Source organism: Achroia grisella, unplaced genomic scaffold, assembly GCF_030625045.1.
Source record: "Achroia grisella isolate CSIRO2021 unplaced genomic scaffold, CSIRO_AGI_Agris_v1 utg402, whole genome shotgun sequence".
Taxonomy (NCBI): Eukaryota; Metazoa; Arthropoda; class Insecta; order Lepidoptera; family Pyralidae; genus Achroia; species Achroia grisella.
The window spans coordinates 6,276,458-6,288,014 of record NW_026712841.1 but is presented as its reverse complement, the minus strand read 5'-3'; the positions used below and the strand labels follow the sequence as shown (position 1 = coordinate 6,288,014).

The window sequence follows — 11,557 nt, the reverse complement described above, 5'->3', positions numbered from 1 at the left end:
TATTTTTATACTTTTATTTAATATATTTATATTTGCCACAATACAATTTACATTTAACACAACTTGAATTCGGTCAAAATTCTACAACCACAATTAATAATATAAAAGAGATTTATTTTCATTAATATGTTTGTCGATATTAATGTGTACTATAAGTATTAATTCATTTTTCATGCCAGCATGTACGTACACTTATATTAATTCTAAAATAACAAATACCAACATTCTAAAACAATACAATATTTGAGCGAAATTATAAAATAAAATCATTTATTTTGGCAACATTATTTAATTGCGAAAACAATTTTATTGGATCCTTCTTTCCAGTACAATCATACACATTATAAGAATATTTTGTTTTAACTATTCTATGCTCTCACTTTATAAACTTAAGAGAAGAATTACTTATTAAATTAAGAAAAAAAGCATACATTCCATTTTTTAATTCGCAATTTATTTGTCCGCAGAAATAAACAACGAATGAATTTTAAATAAAGAATAAATAATTCCATTTACAAATACAAGGATTTGAAAATGGAATTATTTTTTAAATACATTAAATTTTCTCTATTTAATGTCTAACCACAGAAAATTTTTATATTTACTATACTTATTAGAAATCGGTAGGTAACCAGAAAATATTAAACATTAAAATGTATCTCAGTATTCTCAAAGAACCGTCATCTGAAGTCACTACGAAATATCAATACAATTTTACACAAATAAATACTGATTTGTATATATTCATACGCTCTAATACCTCACATTATAGTCACTCAATGGAGTCTCTATAAGCACAGTTTCCGTGGTCTCCTGGCCAGCAGGAGAGGCGGCTTGCATAGCTGATGGACGCAGCGAGATAGCAAGAGGTAGGGCAGACCTAGCACATAGCTGGGACGCCCCACGAGTTGACCCAACTGAGTGGTAGCGGGTGCAGCGGCCCCGTCTGTTACAATAGAATAAAACACCTATTAATTCTTAAGAAATATATTAACAATAATAATCTTTACATAGTATAAATTGAAGTCGTTTTCGCTGTCTGTTCGCTTAGGTCTTTTTAAACTACGCAACAGATTTTTGATTTACGATACAGAATTTACCAATAGTGTGATTCAAGTTGTTTATATGTAGGTCTCTAACACATCCCTACCAAGGGGTGTGTAGCTAGTAAAATATAAGGTAACGAACAAACATTATTACATCTTGTCAATGTGGACTTTGCTCATTATAATAACGGTAGCACGGACGCTGTTGATTGTTTTAATACGTAGTAATATTACGAGTATAAATGTGAAAATGTGTGCTTTTTGTCAAGTTCTATGTATATTTTGTTAGTAGAGGACTTAAGTGTGAGTTTTGAACTTAAATGCTATCGTCTTAGTTGATTTTTTATTGTATTAATTTACTTATAAATGCTATAACAGTATTGCAGTGTGGGTGGACTCACCGCCTCCTCTGATTTGGAGACCGTTTTGTCTCGTTTATTACTTCAAAATTATATCATATATTGCAATTATAATAGTTTATTATTTGAAACAAATAAAGATGATTATTATTATTGTCTGTTTTTTTGTTACTTTTTAACAGTAAACTAATTGTTTTCAGTCGTTTAATTCTGTGAATTTCTTATTGAGAATTTTAATGGCTTTTTCCGTTCGTTGCCTCCTTTTTTGTTCTTTTAACACAATTGGCATTTATAGATATAGATATGCATATGCATTATCTTATGATTATAAACGCGTAACATATTCAATTATTCAATAAATCAAAACGATATATAATATCCATACTTGATAATAAGAATATAAAAATAATAAGATCCAATTTCATGTTTCGATGTGAACAAATGTAAGGAATTACTTTCGTATTTTTTTACGTAAACCAATTTTCTTGTGCTCATTATTTTGTTTGTATACAGTGTCAAATTATAATACCGCTCCAATTTGACCCAATTTACCTTTCCCTTTCAAGTAGGTAATACATTGAATGTACACCTGTTCATTTTGCGTCGATTTTTTATACTGTATATAATAATAATAACCCCAGAGAATTCACACAGCACAATCTAGTGAAAAACTATCAAAGCATCAAAGAATCAAAAGCATTGATTATCTATACTATATACAAGCTGTACACGCGACTTCGTCCGCGTGGAATTTAAATTTATTTTTCCAACAGACAGACAAAAATTGATAAAAATGTTATTTTGTTGTATGTACCGTATTCATATACATGTAGTAAAAACAGTTATTTCAATATTACGAACAGACACTCCAATTTTATTTATATGTAATATAATAATAATAATAACCCCGAACAATTCACTCAGCGCCATCTAGAGTCAGGCTAAGTAGACCTTGTTTTAAAATAACCCTGAGTACAAATGTTTTACATCGCATGAGGAATCAAACTCGCGACCGTCTGGAGTAAAGCAGTGTGCTAAACAGATGGACCACAATTTTTTTTTGTGCATATACGTATTTCGAAAAGATATATAGCCAAATATTGTATGTACAGGTGTAAGGCCTCAGCGGTCTAGCGGCTAGACTTGTGGTTGTTTAGCACCCACCTTTACTTCCGATTGTCGCGGGTTCGATTCTTCGCTCGGTACAAATATTTGTCTTCATGGGTATGCATGTTGGTATCGTACTGAGTATTTTCTATGTATATTATGCATGTATTAAAAAAATGTATTATATAAGTTATCTAGTGCCCATAAGACAAGATCTACTTACCGAGGTACTAAATGACGCTTTGTGAATTGTTTAGGGATATTATTATGTATATTAAAATAAAAAGTCAGGTAGATTACTCATGAAAGTGAATCACTTTGAACAAAAAATTACGTAAAAATCCTTATAGCATATAACTTTCATAGAAACTTAATTACAGCGCCGCGCAGTTTGTATTAAGATTTTTCCTTGATTATTTAGAACTAGTTCGCTTCCTGTAGCTTCGTGTGCCTCCTCGTGATACAATCTATTTTCACCTTAAATTTCATTAAAATCGTTCTGCTGTTTAGAAGTACGGTGTGTAAACATTGTTTATTTGAAAAAATATATGACAAAAAGTATTCCAGGTGTTGATAACTTTATAAATATATTTTTTCTAATTTAATGTCAGTAAACATCTTATCTATTTAGTAATAGATACACTTACAGTGGTTACAAATTGTAACTGCTTAACAAGTATACTAACAAAATGTTGTATCAATGGTAGATCAAACTTTTTCATCAGTGCTTTCAGAATGTTATTGGAGCTACTGCGCATTCTGATGAATCTTTATTCTATGACTTTTATGCTGTGATTAGAATAAAAACTCTTTACTTTTTATAAAAGTCATCTCTTCGTCCAAGAGCGAATATGCCACTACAGGAACGCAGCAGTTACGTTACTATTATTACTACGAAAATAACATATGTCGCTCTTGAATAAAGTACTTTTCAAACAACAAAACAATTTCTCAAATTGGTGCATTGGTGCCTCCAAAGTTTGCTTTCTTATAGCAAAATACGCTCTCACACTTTATAATATTAAAATGGATATTATTTTCTCACTAAAACACTTGGAAAGCAAATCCCTGTAAGAAAGTGAAGAAGAATGAACATAAAGGTAGCAGACAGAGGGACTGGCAAACGAACTGACATACATTTATTTATATATTTATATACACACTATCCTTACAGACATATGCCCAATACAACAGTGCATCCAATATTACAACAGCGGTTTGGTAACATAGCATATAAAATACAATGCGGTCCTTGTGAATTCACACAGAGTACACACAAATAAATCCGTTCGCTTTATAATATTAAGTAGAAACTTTCCACTTAACTTCTTAGGGAAATTTGATCAGCATCCATGAATACCTATATGTTTTCTAATGTGTCAACAAACAATTTGAAGCGAAGCGGTGATATTATTTAATTCTCCTCATACTCCTCTATTTCATCCGTCATACTCGTGAACGAGTGCTGCTTGTAGGGACTGGTCTGCTCTTATCACTACGACTGATTTAATCTTATTGCATGATTATATTTGACCCAAAAAATTAGTGCTTGTTGGTAGTTTGTATTCACACGTTTCGACTTGTAAATGTAAACTTACAAGGATTATTTAAAAGAGCAACACACAAGTTTCTTGCTCGTTCTTCTTGTGATGAGACAGCTTTCCGAACGAGTGGTAGATAAAAAACAAATTGTTATGACTATTCAAAAGTGCTTAAATTAAGTTTATTTGAATAAATGATTTTCTATTCTATTCTATTCTATTCTCGTGAACTTACATGATATTATGACTTACTTCATGTTGCCTTCCGTCTTATTTTAAACTTAAAACAACAAAACTACAAATCAAAAAGGGGAAGAGCCAACATAACATTTGAAACGGAAGCCTCAAGGTTACGGAGAAACCTGACTTCGCAGTTTTGGATACAATCCAAACACAAAGGAAAATATACGGTATGTAGTAGTTACTTAGTATGATGTGCTTCGGTTGAAGGGTAAGATAAGGCACTAAAATTACTGCCATGTCACGTCTGATTCAAATATAATCAGATTTATAATAATAATAAAATCCAGTACAAATAACTTAGCGCCATCTAGTCCCAAGCTACGTAAAGATTGTCTTATGGATACTAGACAACTGATAGATACACTTAAATTTATTTTTATAAATGCATATGTAATATATATATAAAACATCGAGGTGCGAGGAATCGAACCCGTGACTATTACAGGTAAGGCAGTGTGCTATACCGCTACACCACTAAGGCCGTCGTTGTGGATATCAGTTACAACTCGTTTTATTTGAGGAACATACTTTTTGACGGCCTCGGTGGTCCAGCGGTTACTTCACAGACCGACTTACTTCCGATAACTAGTATATATATATATATACTAGGTGTCCCTGTGGTTTCACCCGCATGAAATTTTTAGCGTATATGTTATTCTGATCTATAAGCTATATTACTGGCGTGAAACAAACAAACATCCATCCATACTCACAAACTTTCACAATTATAATATTAGTAAGATTCAGATTAAGATGAGTGAAATTACAAAGTATGAATCCACTACCATATACGGAAGTAGATCGGAAAGACCATTAGATCTCTACCGGCGGAGAACAAAACAAAGATGTCTACGACATTCGCCAACTTCTTGTAGAATGCATTTGCTGTAGAAGTTAATCAGAGAAAGATACTTTACGTACCTGTTACAGTGACATCTCAGCAGCCTCAGGAACGCCCCCCTGAAGGTCCTGTTGAAGACAGTGTAGATGATCGGATTTATAGTGGACGACACGTAGCCCAGCCACAGGCAGATGTCTACCACATGTTCTGTATACAAAAACAAAGTCGTTAATTTTTTTTTATGAAATTAATATGGCAAAGGAACTGACGATCTACTTGATGGTAAGTGATAATCGTTGTCTAAATAGAACAGAACTACGGAGACTCATGTGTTAACATTCCAGTAGACTAATATGTTATACTTCTCATTCTGTACTACTAAATTGCTATGGCGAGCGAACTGACGATCGATACTCGATGGTAAGTGGTGTAAGTGGTAATCGTTGTCTATATAGAACAGAAATACGGAGACTCATGTGTTACCATTCCAGTAGACTAATATGTTATACTTCTCATTCTGTACTACTAAATTGTTATGGCAGACGAAATGACGATTGATACTCGATGGTAAATGGTAATCGTCGCCTACATAGCACAGACCTATGGAGACTCACGTGTTACCATTCCAGTAGACTAATATGTTATACTTCTCATCCTTTACTACTAAATTGTTATGGCAGACGAAATGACGATTGATACTCGATGGTAAGTGATAATCGTCGCCTACATAGAACAGCACTACGGAGACTATGTGACATTTCAGAAAACTAATATGTTATGCTTCTCATTCTGTATTACTACGGCTAGTCGTAGTCTGCTCGCCGAACAGTCAAAATTAGGCTTCCAAAATACCCGAATTTAGGGCAAAAAAAACGTATCGCAATATGTATATATAATAATAGTCGTAATTTGATCACTAATAGGGAAGGACATATCGGTTCCAGTATCCAGGCTTTATCTCAGGACAATTCATTCAGCGCCATCTAGACTCAAGTTAAGCTACCTAAAGCTTGTGTTATGGGTGTTAAATAACTGATTCGAATATATAATTTTTTTTTTCGTAAATACATACATATTATGCATAGACACACCTAGACCGACACAAACAATCATAATCAATGAATACAAATGTTAGCGCCGTGCGAGGAATCGATCCCACGACCATCTGAAGTAAGGCGGTGTGCTACATCGCTAGACCATCGAGGTCGTTGTATGAGTGTATTATTTATTTATGTATTTGAATAATCGTCAGTAAATGGCGTCTATAACATACAGGCGGAGGAGTGGCTAGCAAAAAAGAAAAATTAGTAGTACCACAGATAACATAATATTACATACAGATACCCCATCCCATACAAGAAAATGGTTCCTTCCTAACTCGGGCTATTCTTCGGGCTATTTTATTTCGCCACCGTAGCCGCTAGATGTCGCTAGATCTGAAGCAGTTCGGATTACTAGTGGGTGCTTAGTAACAAAGCATGAAAATAGATGGCAGTCAATTCAGTCTACATGACATCTGTTTTGCAAAGATATGTATATAATAGATATGTAGGTAACTGTATCGTGTACCTCATTAGGGACGATTCAAGATTCAATGTAAATGTGTAGGTATAATATCGTTAGCCGACACTCTGCAGATATGGCTTATGTGCCAATATATATACCTATTATGTTATGGTTTATTTTACATTCCATGCCTATTTTTTTGATATGTTGTAACGCGTCTGCGCTATACGTATAGCCCGATTTTGATACTTTTATACTCGTACGTATCAAAATCGGGCTATATGATTTTTTATTTCAATCGTTATGTGTAAGAGACTGGTTTTAGCTACAATTAATTTACTGGTATATACCTCATGTATTCTACGATGTACCCCTCTTTTCCCTAATGAGAATTCCGCTATATCTTATATATAAATTTTGTATCAGTGTTAGTTGCCATATTTCTCCCACATTTTGATGAAATTTGATATGTATACTTGCCAGGTCTGAGGTAGGGTTGTTATCTATTTTTTATACCCCTAAGTCATAGGGGTGGCCTACCCCGAAAAAATATTTTTTTGTATTATGGACAATTTTTTATTTATTTATAATGTTACATTGAAAATACATACACGCCTAAATTTTCACCCGTCTTTCACCAACCCCCATTTTTAATAGCGATATTCTTACAAATATTATAAATGCTAAAGTAACTCAGTCTGTCTGTTTGTCTCGCTTTCACGCCAAAACTACTGAACTGATTTAATTGAAATTTGGTAGACAGATAATGTAGACCCTGAGAAAGGCTACTTTTTAATGCGAAAAAGTATTGAAAGGGGAAATGAAAGGCTATAGGAGGATATCGTTTTTTAAAGTCAGATCTTGTAAGATTAAGTGAACAGGGTTGGTCTAGGTTTTTCATTATTAGAAATGTGTAACGGGGTAACACGTTATTTAGTGCGAAATTGTGTATATTACAATAAAATTTAACGAGAAAATATTATAATGATGTCACTGGGACACTCATTGCCTTACTACTATATCGTCCGTTAGTCGCGAACTTTCTGGAAACACGAGAGGCGCGCTCCTATTGGTTAGTAGATGAGGTAGACGAGTCTCACGGCGCCGCAGCGTAAGTACTTACTATACATACGTAGTATACATATGGGTGTTACAAATGTTTTTATTACGAGTAATATTACTCTGTTATCTAAGCAAGTAATGTGTGCTTATTTTGAACTTGATAACATTCTGAACTACTCGTATATCTTTCAATATCTTTAGCGGTATAAACCAGGTTATGTACTACTACTAGTATTGTTAGTGAGGGATAAAGTTGATGAACAAAAATAAAACAATATTCGTATTAAAAATATATTCATCTAATATTTTTGGCATTATTTTTAAGTTTCTTCCAAATACAAGGGGTCTGACATGGGGTGTTATGTACCTACATTAAAAGATACTTTTTGAAATGTATGAAATGTATGTACCTACATTAAAAGATAATTTTTGAAATGTATGAAAGAAATGTATGTACCTACATTAAAATATAATTTTTGAAATGTATGAAAGAAATGTACGTACCTACATTAGAAGATAATTTTTGAAATGTATGAAATGTATGAAAGAAATGTATGTACCTACATTAAAAGATAATTTTTGACATGTATGAAATGTATGAAAGAAATGTGTGTACCTACATTAAAAGATAATTTTTGACATGTATGAAATGTATGAAAGAAATGTAGTACCTACATTAAAATATAATTTTTTAAATGTATGAAAGTAATGTATGTACCTACATTAAAAGATAATTTTTGACATGTATGAAATGTATGTACCTACATTAAAATATAATTTTTGAAATGTATGAGATATATGAAAGAAATGTATGTACCTACATTAAAAGATAATTTTTGACATGTATGAAATGTATGTACCTACATTAAAATATAATTTTTGAAATGTATGAGATGTATGAAAGAAATGTATGTACCTACATTAAAATATTATTTTTGAAATGTATGAAAGAAATGTATGTATGTACCTACCTACATTAGAAGATAATTTTTGACATGTATGAAATGTATGTACCTACATTAAAAGATAATTTTTGACATGTATGAAATGTATGTACCTTCATTAAAATATAATTTTTGAAATGTATGCACCGTACAATAACAATACACGTTAAACATCATACCACAGTCATACGCAAGTTAAAAACAAACTGCTATGATATATTAATGAGAAAGGAAAATCAACTTTATGGTATACGAGTTAGGGTCGATTTCTCTCTTTTTTTAAAATACTATTTAAATCTTACCAGTTGCCAGTATTCGAAGACAGCTACGATTCGTACCCGATATTTTAAATTATTATGTAATCGATTATTCAGTACAAATGTAAATAACCAACGACACTAATAATGTACTACTATATTCCGTTCTTTGAAACGGAACACTGCTATAATATATAATAATGAAAATTTACTGTTCACAACGACTCATTAAAAGCATCATCGAATAATGCGCTGTAATAAAATCCTGTTATCGATTATTCAAAAAAATCGATAATACATGTATTTATTTTTAATATGACAACACTTCATACATAAGTATTATTGGAAATAGTATTACTTGCTTGTTCGGCTATTTTTAATTTACTTAAAAAAAAATTATATGTTTAATTTACAATAATAATATATTAAGTGCTTATTATTGGAAAATATAAAAAAGACATTTAATTAGGCCGATACAAATGACGACAATGCCATCTATGAAAGCATTTTGAAAACATTGAGCCCCAATATTAGCACTGATTAAAGTGTAATTAAGTACTGGAAAATAACAAAATGAGTAAATATATGAAAATTACTTTTCTAAACGCATTATTTCATTTTAACATGTATATATAACTTTTTAAAAATTGATTAAACATTTTTGAAAACACAGTTTTGTTTTTTAAAACGTTTGCAAAACTATGAAGAATTCCATCGATACCAATCACGCCATCTATATGCAACTTTTAGCAATAATAATGGCTACTTCCTCATTGAGTGCCACTGGTAGTACTAATAAATATTCACCGCTTACCTATATCTCTATGCACCACACACACCTAACTTCATGGGATCATTGTATAGTAAGTTCTCGAACTTGTTCTCATATGGTAAGTACAGATTTAGGTGGCCGGTGAATTTTTATCATATCACCACTATATTGTTAGGACAAGACTATCATCATCTGAACAGGACTATATTGGCAAATTAAAAATTTAAATTTGGAATGTACTCATAGAATTTACCAGAACTAAAGTTACGTAACAGTCGAAGTCATCGCCGCTCGGTCAATATGCTAGAGCATTTGTGGAATTGTATTGTAGGTGCATAATTGGCCATTTTACCGAGTATATATAGGAGTTGTTATTAAAACTGGTAGATATGAAACTCAATGTCCTGTCTTTTGAATGAATAATTTAATTAAATAGCCATGCTACTGCATTAGTCCATAATGTCTCTACATTTGACTGCATTTCCAGGACTGTGCTTCTAAATTACAAATTACAATATTTAAATTTGGAATGAGTTATAATATAAAATTTACTAGAACTAAAATTAAACATAACGCGATCTCGATTGTGGTACATTGTAAGTACTTACGTAATTGACTGTTTTACAAAGTATTGTTGTTTGTGTCAAATGATATTAATAACCCATGAAATTAAATTCAATTGCCGTTTTAATTAATAATTTAATTAAATTGTTCGATTTTAGCAGTTCATAATGTTCCTACATTTCATCATTCGCATCGTCAGAGCTGTGCATTTAAATTACAAATTAAGAATATTGAAATTCAGGATGAGTCATAATATAGAATTCACTATAAATAATGATGTCACATGTATGGTTTTCACTTGGTCAATATATCCGATGAAAATAAATTCAATTACCTTACTTTTTAATTAATAACTTAATTAAATTGTTCGATTTAGTATTTCACAATATTTTTAATATACATTTAACTAGATTTTCAGAACTGTGCATTAAAATATTTAAATTTGAAATGAGTGAGTGAATTCAGTATAACCACAGATAAGATAATGTTACATCTACAACTAAAATTGCGTAACAGGGGATCTCGTTGCCGCTTGGTCAATATGCTAGACTCTAGAGCTCGTATTGTAGCAGATTGTAGGCGTAACTGGCTGTATTGTGGAGTTTTATTATTTGTGTCTGTTTTAATGAAACTTATTAAAACTAATCTAAATATTTTTATTATTAATAATAATAACAACATGAAATTGCTTGACTTAAGTAATTAATTATATTGTGTCCTTACAATGGTAAAATGGTGGTGACAGTAAACACACTCAGTAAGTGGAACTTGTATATTAACTGTTACATCTTGATTTACTCTAGCTTAGACTAATTAATAAGAATATACATATTAATAACTGGGTGACCTACGTGTCGTTAGATAAAACGTACATTAGCACAATCTACTATCGAATGTGCTGATTTGCATCACTATATCACAATATCCCAATACTTCACTGCAATTCCCAACAAATTTGATCCCCAATACGACCTTCTCGTAACTAAAAATTTGTAGTCTCAAACATGCGGTAACAGAATTAAACAAAATCATATAAATCTATTAAGTAGGTAAATGCTTGGTAACTAACTCTTATAAATCATAAACCGAAACCCATATAAAATCACGCATTGGATGACCGACATTCGACTCTTGACTCAATCTTTATATCCGGAGATATCCATTACGTTAGGATTAATAAAAAAATGCTCCAGTAAGTTCTGGAGTTCCACTTGCTTAATAGCTATTTTTATGACCCACATATATTTTTTATTTATTATCCTATAAATGTAGCGAAGATAGAGGAATTGAGAGGTTCATGGAGGAATTTATGAGG

General features: G+C 31.7%; 1 protein-coding gene across 1 annotated transcript in view; it reads right to left on the bottom strand.

Annotated features, from left to right (window-relative positions):
• Positions 1–581: 581 nt before the first annotated feature.
• The window catches only part of LOC131844338 (5-hydroxytryptamine receptor 2B), a 54,017-nt gene continuing 43,041 nt past the window's right edge, over positions 582–11,557 (bottom strand). The window contains 2 exon segments of the mRNA XM_059193197.1: positions 582–946; positions 5,218–5,344. Coding sequence (XP_059049180.1) covers positions 754–946; positions 5,218–5,344 — 320 coding nt within the window. The 3' untranslated portion in view covers positions 582–753.